This window comes from Aplosporella prunicola (assembly GCF_010093885.1).
Source record: "Aplosporella prunicola CBS 121167 unplaced genomic scaffold K452scaffold_3, whole genome shotgun sequence".
Lineage (NCBI taxonomy): Eukaryota > Fungi > Ascomycota > Dothideomycetes > Botryosphaeriales > Aplosporellaceae > Aplosporella > Aplosporella prunicola.
Genome location: NW_022983531.1, coordinates 1161308 through 1177592, shown reverse-complemented (window position 1 = coordinate 1177592; position 16285 = coordinate 1161308). Strand labels below are relative to the sequence as shown.

The 16285-nt window shown below is 53.5% G+C and overlaps 4 protein-coding genes across 4 annotated transcripts; 1 reads left to right on the top strand and 3 right to left on the bottom strand.

The window, feature by feature from the left end:
• Window positions 1-5595: 5595 nt before the first annotated feature.
• On the bottom strand, window positions 5596-6708 carry K452DRAFT_324282 (uncharacterized protein; the record flags this gene model as incomplete). The annotated part of the gene is made up of 4 exons (XM_033544694.1): window positions 5596-6029; window positions 6086-6246; window positions 6301-6604; window positions 6660-6708. 4 exons carry the CDS (start codon window positions 6706-6708, stop codon window positions 5596-5598), a joined length of 948 nt encoding a protein of 315 aa, XP_033402016.1.
• A 2286-nt stretch (window positions 6709-8994) lies between these two features.
• K452DRAFT_294880 (uncharacterized protein) lies at window positions 8995-10983 on the bottom strand (the record flags this gene model as incomplete). Its single annotated transcript, XM_033541754.1, has 4 exons — window positions 8995-10116; window positions 10167-10700; window positions 10765-10886; window positions 10944-10983. The coding sequence occupies 4 exons, from the start codon at window positions 10981-10983 to the stop codon at window positions 8995-8997; spliced, it is 1818 nt and encodes a 605-aa protein (XP_033402015.1).
• A 178-nt stretch (window positions 10984-11161) lies between these two features.
• K452DRAFT_243028 (uncharacterized protein) lies at window positions 11162-13399 on the bottom strand. The gene is made up of 5 exons (XM_033537891.1): window positions 13269-13399; window positions 13113-13212; window positions 12678-13063; window positions 12456-12629; window positions 11162-12407 (listed from the first exon to the last, which is right to left on the bottom strand). Exons 1-5 carry the CDS (start codon window positions 13289-13291, stop codon window positions 11303-11305), a joined length of 1788 nt encoding a protein of 595 aa, XP_033402014.1. The 5' UTR covers window positions 13292-13399; the 3' UTR covers window positions 11162-11302.
• A 369-nt stretch (window positions 13400-13768) lies between these two features.
• Window positions 13769-16263, top strand: K452DRAFT_243023 (uncharacterized protein). Its single transcript, XM_033537890.1, has 2 exons — window positions 13769-13937; window positions 13990-16263. The coding sequence occupies exons 1-2, from the start codon at window positions 13885-13887 to the stop codon at window positions 16097-16099; spliced, it is 2163 nt and encodes a 720-aa protein (XP_033402013.1). The 5' UTR covers window positions 13769-13884; the 3' UTR covers window positions 16100-16263.
• The last annotated feature ends 22 nt before the right edge of the window (window positions 16264-16285 follow it).

The following is a 16285-nucleotide window of genomic DNA, read 5'->3' as shown; positions in this document are numbered from 1 at the left end:
TCGGCATCTTCTTTGCAAGGCTCCGCATGAGCCTTAAGAGCAAGTTCAACTTGGTGAAGTCGCCAGCTGAAACCTGAAAAATCGGTGATAAAAGAATAGAAAGAAGGAGCGACTACAGCTAATATTGTACTTAGGGTCTCTTCTTGGTAATGGTCAGTACATCTTTCAGTCACGTTGCACCTTGTACCGTGTCGACGACCGCGCCAGGAATATGTATCCATGCTAGCTATCTATGAATGTTGAAAGAAAAGAAATTTTCAGATGGAGAAGTCCGGGTCCGTCCATGAACGATACAAATGAAGCAGAAAGCGACCAAATAAACTCAGCAACCATCAAAGCAAATTCGAAAAACAAGAGTTAATGAAAGGATTCAAACGGAAAACAGTCAAAGCCAAAACACAACACAAAACTGTCGTCCTAAAGCCAGAAAGTCTTCTGGTTCAGCGTTTCCAACCAAGGGTTCTTGTCCTGGCCTTGAGGAGTCGGCCAAGGTGGCAGCGTGTCTGCCTTCGGCTTGGTAACAGTGTCCTGCGACTTCCCAGGTGTATTCTTGCCAGACTTGGGCGGAGAGACAGACAAGGAACCCCAAAGGTAGTAACTTCCACGCTTGCTAAGATCCGCTGCATAGCGAGCCGGTGCCGCGCAGGAGAGCATGAATTTCTGATTATCGGTTCTGCAGAGTTCGTACGTCTGTAATTGCTTGTTAGCTTCTGGTTCACTTCCGTAAAGAGACTATACTTACCAACTGCTCGATATTATCTCTTCCTAGGCGGATTTCGTCGGAGAACACGCAGTAATGCGTGCTCATTGCATTGCTATTTTCGGGGTTCGAAGGCTTAAGGAAGAAATCGAATCCAGTAGGCTTAACCCGGCTTGTTTGGATAAGTTCTGAATCGACCACCGTTCCAGCGGGGCTTGTGTCTGCCTTATTGCCTGGATTTTCGGACCCATCTTTGAAGAAGCGGATGCCCTGAGCCCTTGTGACCCCAATGGCAGTTATCTTTGGGTTTCCACAGAGCTTAGTATTGAAGGCAGATACGATCTGTTTCTGTTCGAACTCGATCGAAGCAAAGTCGGCCTCGCTGGCACCATGTCGATAATAGATGATCGACACTGGCAGTGTTCCATTCTCTTGTATCCAGTCGTCCAGTCGATCCAACATCATACCTTCGAGGTCAGCTGCCTGAGGGACAGTAGAATATGACTGCTTGCTCTCAGTCTTCTTCATGCCAGGCTTCTGAAGGCGCACTGAACCCAGAAACTTTGTCGATCCTTTCCCGGCGTTAGCAACCATCGCCACGATTGACGGATAGTGCTTGGCGGCATTGTCGCTTGGGTGGGACAAAGAAACCCCGACTATCATCGTGTTCTCCTTTTTGACTGCTCCGAGAACCTCAAGATTGGCGATACTAAGGGAGGGCTTCACCATCCTGTGAATGATCTTTTTCGTCACAGACTTGGCGTAGCTGAGAGCTGCCTTGTCCTTAGTTGAGAGGTCCACACGCTCTGACTTGTCTGGCTTGGGTTTCCATATCTCCATGTTCTGGACAAAATGGTCCTTTCGGAGAATGACCATGTTGAGGTCGTCTTGAGTATCGTTCCAGCGCGTCAACTTGGCGCGTACCTCGTTTAGGCGGGAACTGCCATGAGCGTCGATGAGGACGAGCAACAGTGAATTGGCCGGGTTCCAATCTCTGGGAAGATTTAGCAGAGACTTGAGAGACTGGTAATCTGTGACCTCTTCGCAGGCTTGGAAGTGGTAGCTGCTATTCTCCTTAGCACACTTATGGTGGCACAAGGCGGACATCATGTTATGGCATGCGCTCATGTACCCCTCGGGCTGGTCTCCCACCACTAAGAATTGAAACCTTTTAAGAGATGGCTTTTGCTCTGGGTTTGCGAGGTCCGATTGGTTGTTCTTAGCGGGCGGCTTTAGGACTTTAGCCATCACTTTTTCGTGAGAAGTAGCGAGTTGGAGCTTCCAGAATTTCTGTTGAACATGTTAGCACATACAAGAGCTAATAGGTGCACAGTAGCTTCTTACCTTCAACTCCTCATGGCCCAATATGTCAAAATCCGGGTTGGTTTTGTTCTTCTCCCAGCCGAAACCGGATTTGATCGAAACAACGTACTTGCCTTGTCCTCCATGATCCTCTGCAAGCTTGACAATGTAGTTGTGACCGAGTTTCAACTCAAAGCCTGAATGGGCATCTTTCATTGCAAAATTCAGCAACACAACTCTCAGTGCCTGGGTAGTCTCTTGGATCATGCTTTTTTCGGAAAAGCGTTGGACGTCGTTAGGTTTGATGACCTTCGGGCCTTTGAATGTTGCGGTGACACCCCGTCCGCCAGCAGCATCTTCAAATATCAACTTGACAGCGTTCGGGACGTCCGTCAAGGAGTAGAAAGTGTCGATGCCGTTGGAAGCAAGCTTGGTCCGCCAGTTCCCTTTCTGCCCGTCGGAAAGACGATCGCCAGAGAGCCTTTTCATAATCTCTTCCATGAGCATGCGTTTCAGTGAACTGGGAGGGTGAAATGGCCTTTCATCTGAATCGCTGCCAGTAATGTCATTGAAGCAGAAAGTCACTTCGTACTTGTACAGTGTGTCCGGAACATCGACGATGCGAAAGAAATTGCCTAGCGACGTGTCGACAACAATTTCGTCTGACTTCTTGACACTGCCTTGGGAAACCGGCGTAGGAGAAGAAGGATCTGCGTTGACACGAGACATCGTGGTGAGAGTTCTGTTCACAGTTGACAGAGAATTTGAAGAGGCAAAGATGTTGAGAGACTTGATTTCACGGAGAACTTCAGGACAGTGTTGTCAGAGTCAGTTTTGTTCAGTGAAGCTGTCCGATGAAACCGTTTTATGGCATTTCAAGAAGCTGAACCTGTTACCCTTATATACTTTGAATTGCTTGCTTGTTTTACTTTTTGGTGGATGTTTGGATAGCAGCACATGACTCCGCAGTAGTTACAGCTGACCACTCCCTCTGCCCCCGTCAAGCGCGGCTCACTATCCTGTGGTAAGATGATGCTTGTGAAGAGTGGAAAAATAAATTTAGTTAAACTCCGTGTCGAATGTGTATACTTTAAAATCTTACTACACATCCTCAGGGGGACTAAGGCCTACAGCTAGATAAGGAGTATTCTATAGAGAATACTTACATTCGATCCTTTCCTACCTCGCTACGATGATAAATCGCTCGTGACGGTAGGGGGTGTTAGGTGCGCTCCAAGACCCTTTCACTCATTTCTAGGACTCGGGTTTGTAGTTAGACAAGGAGTATTCCATACGGATGTTTGTGTCCTCCCCTATCTCCATACTAGATGGTAAATTTCGGTAGATGGTTACAAAATTTACGATCAGGTGGAAGGGTTGATGGTCACAAACTTGCTTTACAACTGTCAAGTCAAACAACATACCTCGCTCCCCAGCAATCAAGAGCACACGTGCCCTATAAACAGTGACGCCGTCCACGCTTAAAAATCTTTTCCCACGTCATTTCCTTTTGCATTTAGTTTTGCTGGAAGTCACGATGTAGCAACAAATATCATTTGTCCAAATTATGTGTAGGAGTGCAACATACAGATAAAACTTCTATCACGCACCACGGTTTCGGGGCCCTATTTCGGGACTACAGATTCTTATCATCCCGGTCCTTTAAACTAGACTATAACCAACCAGGTAATTCAAATATACTGCTATATTAATTTGGAACTAAAGTATACAACCGACATTTCGTATATGAAAGGCTCTTGTAGAAATTGTAGATCCAGATTTCAGCACAGAAAACAATAAAAGCAATCTACCAATAGTCATAAAAAGCATGTAGTCACTAAAGTATATCACTGAACATCATATCGGCAATAAAAACCAACTAAATTTCTTTTCTCGACATGTTGAGATAGTCATCTCCAGCAACATCCACAGACCCAAACCCCTCCAACAACTTCCATCAACGACTCTCACAACACTCCACAAAGCAGCAGAATCCCACGGCGACGGCCACTCATCCGAAACTTGGACTGAAAAGCCATAGAAAAAACAGCCCAGCAAAAAGCCCTCTCGAATGCCAACACCGCCCGCTCAGAGTCGCGCGGGAATCAGGAAACCAACAAGCCGGCAACCCCGTCGTACCGAGCATGTGCATCCCTAGTACAGGATTAGTGAAACTGTGAAACAGTGCAGCACGAACGCAGCCCGTACTACAGTGTCGGAAAGCACTAGGAGTAAGAACACAGCGAATGAATGGAGGGTAAAGGATCCACGACCCGGGAACCGGTTGCTGAGGCGCTGGGAAACCAATAATCGCACAAGGTGAGTGAGATGAGTGAGTGAGCAAGCATGGGCAGCGAACTAGCACGATCATGCGTACGCAGGACTTCGTACGAGTACTCTACCAGGCAGCCGGCCACAGCGCAGCGTCAACGTCGCGGACCGCTGTCCGCTCCTGCCGTAGAGCAGCTCAGAGGCGACGACGCACTCTCGTCTGACCGCTCCCGCTCTTCCACCTCCACACCAGCGAGAAGCACGCCCTGGCGCCTTCACCCATACCATACCCACCCACCCACGCACACCCCCCTTCCCGACCCCATCCGCACCAATACCACCCCCTCCCGCCTACCGCGTCGCACGTCGTACGCCCAGCCACGCCCGCGCACAGCCAGGCTTCAGCGCGCCCGCGGTCCAGCCACCGTAACACTCGTACTCGCCCAGCAGGCACGCACTCCGCAGCGGGCCGGCCGGTGGTGCTCTGCTCTGCCCGTGCAACTCGCAGTGCGCTAGCAGCCGCGCCCGTGGTAGGTACGAGTAGGTAGGTATTAGCGAGGGCGGCGGCACGGCCTAGCGGTGCCGAGCGTTGTGGCTGCTGGTGCTGGTACTGCTGGGGCTGCTGATTGGGCGCCGTGGCGGGAGATCTGCTGGCGGGGAAAAGGTTGTTTTGGTTTGGTTTGGGTTGCGCGTGTGCTTACTCCTACTCTACGAGTACCTCCTCGAGTAGGAGGTAGGAGCTGGGAGCTGGGGGATGCTGGCTGGTCAAGATGCTCCTACGAGTAGCTGTGAGGTGGGAATGGGGGAGGGGAAAGGAGCTGCAGGGGTGGTTTGTGGGGAGAGGCGAGTGGTGGTGTGGGGAAAGTGGCTGGTGAGAGACAGAGAGATATGGTATTGAGGATTCATATAAAGACTTCTTTTCAAGATAAGGATGAGGTCTGTAGTGCTCGTCCATCCATGCTGATATATTTGATAGATACGTACATAGAAATCGTAAAGCATAATGACAATTAAGGAGGAGGTATATTATCGGATGTAAACATTAATCCAACATCTGCCCAACAGGCAAGGGGAACAACCTGCTAGTTCCCATAGCCAAGCCATCCTTCTCTCGTCTAAGCGAGACGTAGAAGCAGCAAGCAAGTAAGCAAGCAAGTACGCAAAGCAAGCATCCGCCTCAACAACGATCGCAAGTGGCAGTGGTCCAGCTGCGCTGGGTATCATGGAGCTCGACGTCGCCAGGGACGACGAGTAAGCAAGACATGGTCGCAACGGGGCCTGTGAAGCCCAGCACACACGGCTGTTCCGCATAGCGGAAGCAGCTAAGCCGCCTGTGCTCCGTCAGTAGCGTGGTGGCCATCAGTAGCATGGTGGCCATTCGTGACGCCATTCCTAGCGCCATCGGCATGGTGGCCTTTCTCGACGTGGCCAGAGCGGTACGCAGGGTCCTCGTCGTAGTCGCGGAGGTGCAGGCCAAGGCGGCCGGGGTCGATGTTGCGGTGGCCGAAGATAAGCAAGGCGCCGAAGACAGGCTTGGCTAGCAGGTCCAGCACGCCGTAGAAGATGGCCTCGGAGTCGGGGGCAATGACATTCCCGCCTTCAGCAACCCCCCAAGCGATGGGGTAGCAGATCCAAAGGATGGTGGTTAGGCTGCCGCAGGACACGAAGGCTCTGTTGACGTCGTCTCCGATCCGGCTTGCGTGCCGCCGTGATTCCCATACTAGTTGGTACACGATGTACATGAGAGCCGCGCAGCCTGTGTGCTGTTGTTAGTTGCCGTTTGTGGAAGCTGGAGACTGGATGATGGCTTACCGAAGGCAAAGTAGCCCCATTTGTAGGTGCTCTGCACAAGTGCGCCGATGAGGCCGGTGACAATCATCACCCAGTCGACAAAGATGACCCACAGGATGGTAGGCCAGGGCATGCCGGCAGTGAGCATGAGGTCCAGGAGCAGCAGTGGAGTGGTGATGAACCTAGGAGGTATATGTCAGTTGACTGAACTTGGGGCTCGGCATCAGCACACTCACCAGTCAATGTAACGGACGTAGAAGATCTCGCGGTTGATTCCGCGGACCTTGGGGTCGGAGCGGCGGAACTCGACAGGAATCGGGGTAAAGCCCAGGTTGGAGCCCATGGTGAAATAAGCAATGGCAGCAGTCATGGTGATGGCGGCCGTGATGTAGTGGAAGAGGCGGTGGTGACGGGGCTTGCGGAGGGCCAGACCAACGAAGACGAACGTAGAGACGGTCATGACGGCACACACGGTCCAGTACCAGTCTGAGCCGCGAGTTGTGATAGCAATGTCGGCGGTCCTGCCATTGACAGTGTTCCCTGAGGGTGTCAGTGGGGAGAGATCAGTGAATGATAGATTCTGGCAGTTACTGACCGTTTATGTTAAGGGCGTCGTTTCGACGCTCAAGTTGGTGGAAAAACATGGTGGAAATGTCTACGCTCATGGACGCTGGAGGGGGAGAGAAAACTGGTGCTTGCGCTGTTTCTGAAAAAGCTGCGGTACCTGAGTGTTTAATATCACAAGAGAGACAGATGCACAGACATGACGTGGAGCACAAAGGGAAAAGCAGTCCGGGGCTGATCGTGCCAAAATGCTGGATTCCTTACATGAGCATGACGACCTTGCCGGCTTGTCGCAGGGTGTTTGCTCTACTCTAGCGATACAGACTGAGCATCGATGATGCAAGCCATGGCCCATGGCAGCGCAAAGGCTTCCAGACGGCTCTAGCGTTTGATGGGCGGAAGCTTGTCCCGCGCCGTCTGGCAACTTTATCGCGATGGCGCCTCGATCGACATGGCTCTATCCGTTACCTGTCTCTCTCGCCGTAAGCACGACGTCTTCTTTTCGCGCCCTCGCTGTATTAACACAATAATAAGCTTTGAGTTAATCCAAATATTTTCTGCCCGAGTCAGCAATCATTATGATTCCCACCTGTCACCAGTCACATCTCCGGCGGCTGCCGGCAGGAGTTGCTCAATCTCTGGAGACGAAATCCCTTCTTTCCGACTCGCACCCCATCCTCTCTACAGGAGCAACGATCATCCTCCGTCACGAGACGCACCTGGTGAGATTTCTCCTCCCGCTGCTCTCCACACACTCAACGGGACGAGCAGTGAGTGGGTCGCGCCCGCCGAGCGCGCCGAGCGCCTCCCGAGCAGAGAATCACGCCTCTTCTACCCGGTTGTCAACACCAAAACAACAACAGCCGTCGCAACAAAGGTAGCAGCAGAGACACTGCGCGATTACGGCCGCCGACACCGGGCAGTGTGCAGCGTCGCTCGAGCGGTGCCGCGCAAGCTAGCCTCGAGGCCCAAAACGCGCCCTTGCACTCCTCACAGCGCCAAGAAGAGGGGGTCCGTTGTGTTGTACAAGACAATGGCAGCTCGACAAAGGTTGCTGAGTCGGTCGCGCGTCACCAGACACTGTCGGCGCATCACTGCCGAGCCCGGGTGTGCCGTGCGGCAGGCATGGGAGGCGAGGCGGCCTGGCGGGCGATCGATCGGGACCGCGCGGTAGAGAAGCTGTCCTGTGCGTGCGGAGAGGAGGTTTGGTTTTGATAATCGAGCAGCGGCAAACGATATAGTAGTTGCCTATAGAGGCGACGGGCGCGTGCGCGTGTGGGGTGAGTGTGTTGTGTTCACAGGCGTTCTGCGTTCTAGTTCTTTCTTTGTCCACCCCTTCCTTCCACATCTATGCTTCCCCTCCTCCTCGCTCGGGAACGACTTCCCACCTACGCGAACGATCCCAACAACAATAACAGCAGCACCAACGTCAAGTCACACAAACACACAGACCCCCTCCCTCCTATGCTCCGATCTCTCTCTCTTTTTTCTTTTTGTCCCTCACACATACACACGCTCTCTCTCTCTCTCTCCGCAAAAACTGGGTCCCTCCCACGACTCAATTCCCCTTCGCGGAACCAATAACCCCCGCGCATAACGCTCTCCCCTCGGCCCTCCTCTCCTCTCGTGATCCTCACTCTCTCACCCACCCATCCACCCCCTCATATTGCACGACTGAAGCGGTGTGACACTGCACACATGGCAGCCGTCCGACCCAACAACCTACCACGGTAGCCATGCGAGAACCGCAGCGGCAGCAGCCACAACCCCGGCTCGCCGATCCCGTCATGCGAACACGCACGCACGCATGGATGTAGATCTGGCAGCCGTGCCGGCTGTGCCCGTCCGTCCGCGTTTGTGTTTGTATTTGTGTCGCGTGAGGTACCTGGGTGGGTGGGTAGGTACGTGCGCAGTGGTTTTGTGGCTAGGTACGTACCTAGCTCACTTTTGCTGGAACTGCGTAAAGTCCGTTATGGTCAAGCGAGATTCACTGCCTAACGAGATGGCGATGCATGTCAGCGTGTACGAAGTAGAAACGAAATCTAGTCAAGACGTTTGTAGATATGTGTATGCCTGAAGATGTCCTTACTTATATCCAGGACTCAGATATGTAGCTAGATAAAGAGTATTCCATGGGGACTGCTTGTATCCTTTCCTATCTCGCTGGAAGGAGAATCTCGCTTGATGGTGACGGATGTTGTAGCTAGACAAGAAGTACTCCATAGAGACTGCTTCAGTCCTTCCCTATCTCGCTAGCAAGTGAATCGTCTTGACGGCGACAGACCTTACCATCTCTCTAGAAGTCGAGCCAACACCATCCTCTGCCACAACAACCACCCACCCATCCTACCAGCCTTAACCCCCAATCACCAATCCCCCACGACCTTCAAAGCCCGCGCATCAAGATTCTCCCAACCCACAAGCAAAGCCAACACCATTGCCAGCACCACAGCAACAATGACATACACCCAATTAAACACCAGCGCCGCCAACGCCACAACAACAACATGCACCCAACTAAGCCACGGCCCTCCCTCCACCCTATCAATGCCCTTCCCACCACACTTCCCCTTTCCCTCAGCACCCTCCGTCCACGGCACCCCCACCCCCGCATCCCCCAGCACCTGACCGGCGACAATCTTGCTCCCAGCCAAACAAATCGGCACACCAGTGCCGGGGTGCGCCGACGCGCCCACGAAATACAAGCCGCGGATGCTGGCATGCCTCGTCTTGGGGCGGAAACTCAGGACGTTGAAGAAGCTGTGGCTGAGGCCCAAGATGGCGCCGCGGTCGAGGTTGAACGCGTCGCGCCAGTCTGCGGGCGTGTTGACGCGCTCGTGCGCTATGAGCGGCTCTAGCTTGGCGCCGGTGCGGGCCTCGATGGTTGCGAGGACGGTGCGCCGCGCTAGGGCGACCATGGCGGTCCAGTCTTGCGGGCTGCTGGCGGAGGGAGACGAGGATGAGGCGAGGCCCCGGTGTTTAGGTGGGGCGGGGCTCTCGGGGTCGGCGCCTGCGTCCTCGAGGAGGTGCCCTACGGGGACGAGCACGACGACGCTGTCTTTGCCCTGCGGCGCAGCGGAGGGGTCGACGCGGCTGGGCACGTTGACGTAGAAGCTGGGTGAGGAGGGGATGAGGTGCGCTTTGAAGATGCTGTCGAAGGACTCGCGGTACTCGTCTGCGAGGAAGATGTTGTGCGCGCGCAGCGCGGGCACCGTGTCTGAGAGCGCCCAGTAGAAGGAGATGCTGCTGCAGGAGGCGGGGCGCTGCGAGAGGCGCTGCGCGTACTTGCTGCGCGGCAGAAGGTGGTTGTATGCGTAGACGAGGTCTGCGTTGTTGATTACCACGTCGGCCGACAGTTTGCTGCCGTCGGTGAGGATCACGCCGTCCGTGGCGCTTTGGTCCGGCGTGAGTGATATAGATTTTATAGGTGTTGACAGCCGGTATTCTATGCCTAGTCTTTTGCCTACCTTAACTAGAGCGTCGACGACCTGCGTTGATGTTAACTTGTTTCTTTGTACTCTTCCTTGCGGTGGAATACCTTGTGGAATCCACCCTCGGGGTACCAAATGCCCTCAGCCAACTCAGTATACTGCAGAAGCGAATACGTCCCTGGCGCATCAAACGGGCTCATGCCCATATACATGCTTCCAAACGTGAAGACCCTCCTAAGCCTCTCCGTCCAAAAGTACTTCGATGCGCGCGAATATATGCTCTCGAATGGATGTAGGGCCAACAGATGCCTCAAGAAACTGAGTCTCGTCATACTCAGCAAGCTCGTAAAGTTCTTGCGCAGGACGTGTTCGACACTGAGCTCATAATGCCGATGTGACTCGGCCAAGAAGCCCAAGTAGCGCTCAAAGCCATCTTTGCCCTCCCATTTCTCGACTTCCTGCTTCATGCGCGCGAGGTCGGTGGACAGTTCGAAGGAGGTGCCGTCGCCGAACCAGAGGTTGTAGTTGGGCTCGCATTTGAGCAGCTTGACGCCCTCCTGTTCGAGAGATGTATCGAGGTCATGAAAGGCTTCGGCGAAAAGGTGAGGTAGGAGTAGGAGAGAGGGGCCCTGATCGAAGCGCTGGACGGCAACTTGTTAGTTGGCTGGTACTGAGGCAATGGGAGATGGCAGAGAAAGCGCGTACAAACCCGTCATGCTCAATCAATGAGCATCGTCCGCCTGTAAAGTCATTCTTCTCCACAACAGTGACTTTGTAGCCCGCTTTGGCCAGTCTCGCGGCTGTTGCGACGCCGCCCACGCCCGCACCTTTCAACAGCACCGCATCAGCTCAGGGCAACAACATGGGAGGGAAAGCCTACATACCTATGACTATAGCAGACCTTTGTCCCTTCTTCTCAGCCATTTCGAAGCCAATGTCACTGTCAAAGGCGCGTCCTGGGCAGACATGGTGGTTTGGAGCATTTGGAATGACGTCCGCGGGCACCGGCGCGATCCGAGACTCATTGGAAGCACAGACCCGAGACGGCGCAAGCCCACCGCGAGGATCGTCGCAGGGATTGGAGCATCGCGCGGCAGTGAAGGCCGAAGGATCACATTATCACCATTTTACACTAGCAACTAGCAATGAAAACAAATACTACATACATAAACGTCAACTAACAATTATCAGCTGAGAGGGTATCTCCGAAACAAACATCATGCGCTCAAAAGCCCCACGAAAACTAGGCCGTCGAGCACTTCCGTAGCGCCTGCCACGCAACCCACACCCTGCGCATCTTCGGCACCGTTGCTCTCCCTTCTCGCGGCGCACAGCCCTTCTCCCTCAGCACTCTGCCGATCTCCATGTAACTCTCCACTGCGACCATCATGGGGCCTCTGGCTTCAGCGGGCAGCTCCTCGATGGCTCCGCGTGCCTCCGAGTACATGCTGAAGGCGCGGTCGAGCAGGCGTGACCGGAGCGCCTCCACCTTTGCTCCCTGTGGCTGCTTAATGACATCCCGAGCCGTAAGACCCTCCTCTTTTAGCCACGTCAGCGGGATATAGACACGCTTGATATCAGCGTCCACCCGGATGTCACGCGAGATGTTGACATATTGCAGCGCGACGCCCATTCTCCCTCCCGCTTTGATAAGACGGGTTTTTGATTCCGATGTGGCTGCATCATGATGATGATGGAATACCATTTCCAAAATCGATTCGGCGACTGTGCCGGCGACACGTGCGCCATAGAGATCGAGGGCCTCGACATCCTTGATCGGAGATTCGGAGCCCGGGTCGGAGAAGGCCAAATCCATTTCAAAGCCGTCCAGCATGTCGCGAAGGGGCTTGCTGGAGAGATAGGCGGTTGGGAGGTACTCGAGAGTCGACTTGGCCGAAGCTGGGAATTCCTCTTTGGCATACTGAACAGGAGACCCACTCTTGCCAGAGGGGCCATAGGAGAGGTCAAGAAAAACGCGCAGTTTTCGGATCCATTCTTTGGCTTCTTCCACGCTGGAGGCATTATCGATTAAATCGTCGGCAACCCGGCAGAACGAGTATAGGAGTATCAGATCAATCCGTAGTCTTCCTTGGAATGTTCCGCTGGCTAAGTAGAAGCTGCGGCTCTTCCGTCGGAGTCTGCTGATTGCTTCTTGCAAAGCAAGAATATAACTTTCGTCATAATTCATTGCTGGCTTAAGCAGAACCTGGACGAGAAGAACTGGCGAAGGCATCTTTGGTACCGTGGGGAATGACTCTTTGCAGGTGTAGAGGATTGCCAATGCGTTGTCGAAAGCGATTAGACCGAAGATAATGAGAGTGTTGGTTATCAGGAAAAACACAGCCTCCCTAAAATTAGTTAATATCTTATCTTTCCTGATGGTAAAGTATTCTTACTCTATCTCCAAGCCACTCCACAGGTGGATACCAAGCTTCGTTCCAGATTCAATAACCCAAGTGCCCCGCCTGAGAGCAAGAGTGTCGACGACCCAAAGATAGAGGGTTGGTAAAACAATTGGCAGAAGCGTACTAGACTTCGGAAGGCCGAGAATGAACTGATATGCAAGACTCCTGCGACACGTTAGTGTTGATGAATTTAAAAAAGAGGAGAATTCATACCATAATAACAGAAGAAAAGGAAATGCCCAGAGAACAATCAGACCCATATACGTGCCAACTCCGCCAGCTTTGACCATCCACGCGCTGTAACCAATTCCAAGCCCGAGCAGCAGCTGACCTATCAATTGGTACTTTTTCCATGTTGGTCTCCGCTCTTCCAACGTGCTCCCATCTCTTCTCTCGGTACGCAAGTATGCGGGGTGAAAGACTGGTTTGCTAAATAGGAGATATAGCAAGGAGGTATTATACGTTTGAACCACAAAGAAGAATATCTCTTCCGCAGGAATATCAAACAGCTTGGGGCCAATAATGACATGGGATGGATAGGTCCATATCCGGGTGCGAATGAGATACGAATCCCATGGAATGGTCGATATAATAGCAATCTGGCCCCGTCAGCTCCACCGCATAGCATTGCGACAAGCGCATACTGACTGAGACAAGAAAGAGGACTTTGTACACGTCGAGGCGGGTCAACAGCGGCCGGTAAAGGAACGAAAGGCCAATCGCCAGCGGTATGGTATACTTCAAATGTCTGCGCGGTCATCAGTATGCGCATCTTGTTGACAGACGTGTAAGATGAAGACATACACAAGTGCATAGTCGCAAGCCATGGCGAAGCCGGATTTCGTGCAGGGTAACGCTACCGTGCCATGAGCTTCCCGGAGGTAAGGTTGGTTCCACGGCTCGTCGAGACTCAATGCGACGGAGAGGGGTGCAAGGGAGGAAAAGGGATCAGGACAGAGAAGGAAGATATGGATATGCGACAATCGTCATGGCGTTGAGGTTGCGAGCCGGAGATTGATGGCGCTATGGCCGCAGCGATGCACAAAGCCGAGACGAACCGGCTGCCGGGATGTGGCAGATGGAGTTCGACAAAGCCGGTCAGCGTCACTACGCACTACTGCAACTCCGCCCGAGTTCAAGCCAAGCTCCCGTAGCGTCTCGCACGCCCCCAGCACAGGGGTTGGCTTAGCGCTTAGTGTTGATGTGTTTGTCGACGTCATGGTTCGTTGACGACAATCCGAACAGCCGACCCTTCTCGATCTCGAGCTCAACATGATCAAACCATCGGGACGCATGTGATGCCACTTTTCTTTTTCATCATGCCGTTAACCGGTAGCTGTCACGCTGCTGTGTCACATACGGATATCACTACATATTGCTGCTTTTGCGCGCGGCTGTAGACCCCGCCACCACCTGAGCAATGGCATCTACAAAACAAAAAGGAAAAAGGCCTGATAATGATAAAAAGCATCCGTACTGATTCCGTCACCATCTCGTATTGCTCCGCCGTACTGACAGCTGGTAGATACCTTTCCGGAAACTACGCACCAGTCAAGGAGACTTGCCCATTGATCCCGTGCCGCTACTTCGGGGATATCCCCGAAGACCTCGCCGGGGGCCAATATGTTCGCAATGGCAGCAATCCCGTGTCAAATGAGGACCTTGGCCGCGATGCACATTGGTTTGACGGCGATGGTCTGCTAGCCGGGGTCCTTTTTAAACCGTGTGAGATAACTGGGCATATTGAACCTGAATTCGTCACTCGGTATGTCTTGACGGATGTGCATGTCTCTGCTACATCCAATCGATCATTACGAGTCCCAATTCTGCCGAGCATTTCAACTCTGGTCAACCCCACGTCTACACTTATTACCATCATCCTGCGGATTTTACGAACTGTGTTTCTGGTCATCCTGTCGCATTTGCCGGGCTCGCGACAGGCCATCAAGAAGATCAGTGTTGCGAACACGGCAATTTGTTACCATGACGGACGCGCCTTGGCGACTTGTGAGAGCGGACCGCCAATCAGGGTCACGCTTCCCGATTTGGAAACTGTCGGCTGGTATAACGGACATTCAGCTGAGGGCGAAACAAAGGAAGAAAGCAAAGAGGTGGGATTTGGGGGGACTGGTCCCCTCAGTTTTTTGAAAGAATTTACGACAGGACATCCAAAAATCGATCCTGTTACGAACGAAATGATTCTCTACCACTGTACATTCGCGCCACCGTATGTACAGTACTCCGTCATTCCGGCTTCCAAAGACGTGTCCGAAAAGACGGCCAGCCTGCCAAAACTCCTCAACCACCCCGTCCGCGGAGTTTCGGGTGGCAAGATGATGCATGACTTTGGCGTTTCAAGAAAGCATTCAATCATCATGGACCTTCCTCTAACTTTAGACCCCATCAATCTCCTGAAGAACAGACCCATCGTCTCTTATGATTTAAGGGCCCTTTCTCGCTTTGGAGTTTTCCCGCGTCGGAACCCTGACAAAGTACAATGGTTTGAGACTTCCGCATGCTGCATCTTTCACACAGCAAATGCCTGGGACAACGAGGACATGGATGGCAACACTACTTCTGTCAGCCTTTTAGCGTGTCGTTTGACGTCCGCAACTATTGTCTACAGCGCTGGCGGCATTGCCGCACCACAACCGACGAAGGAAACAGTCGAGGAAATTACCCGACCGATGTCTTTCTTCGACAAATACGACAAAGATTTCGACGATATCGATGCCAAAGCCGGTGAACCTCCTTTCCCTAGAGCCTACGGCTACAGAGCGGCCTCAAACCTCGAGTCACGCCGCTCCGAGCAGACACCACTCATATACAAGGAGTCTCTTGCTCAACCGCCCACGCAACAAACCGCCTGGACTCGCACGGCCCCCGATGAGGAAGACGAGCAATGCCGCCTCTACTACTACAACTTCCAGCTCCCCGCACCCAACCACACGATCAAACAACCCCAAATAACAGCGCAGTTCGCCCTCAGCGCCATCCCTTTCGAGTTCCCCAGCCTGAACCCCGCCTACAGCATGCGCAACGCGCGGTACATCTACGGGTGCAGCACGCGGGAAGCGACCTTCGGCGCCGCCCTTGGACGCGCCGCGCGCATCGACGTCCTCGCCAAAATCGACACGCAGATGCTGCTGCAACGCGCGCAGACGCAGCCTCCAACCCCCGTCTCCGGCTGCGTCGACACGCGCTCAGTGGACGAGATCCTGTACGACAAGAAGCCAGACAACGAGGCGATCACGCTGTTCGCGCTGCCGGACGACCTTGTCGCGCAGGAAGCGCGCTTCGTGCCGCGCCGCAATGCCGCGAGCGAGGACGACGGCTTCCTCCTGTTTTACGTGTTTGATGAGAGCCAGTTGGACGATGAGGGCGAGGCAATCTCGGGCTCCGTCTCGTGGTTGTGGATTCTCGATGCCCGCAATATGCGCGATGTGGTGGCGCGAGTGCGCTTGCCTACGCGCGTCCCGTATGGTTTGCATGGGGAGTGGTTCTCTGAAGAGCAGATTCGGGGGCAGCGGGCGTGGGCGAACGTGAGGGATGTGGAGGATGTGCTGGAGTGTGAGGGGGAGAGGGGCGCGTGGATGTGGGTGAGGCGGTGGTTGGAGAGCGTTTTGGCTTCTTAGGGGGGTGGGTGAATTTATGGATGGATAGGTATGGCGTTTGATGGGGCTGGGCAGGGTTTTACCCTACTGAATGTGTAGGCTTGGTTACCTGGCTGGGTTCTGACGTGCCAGGAAGTAGGTAGTTAATTGCGAATGAAGAAGACGCGTTTTTCGTTATCCCTGCTCTGCAGTGGAATTGGATGGGCG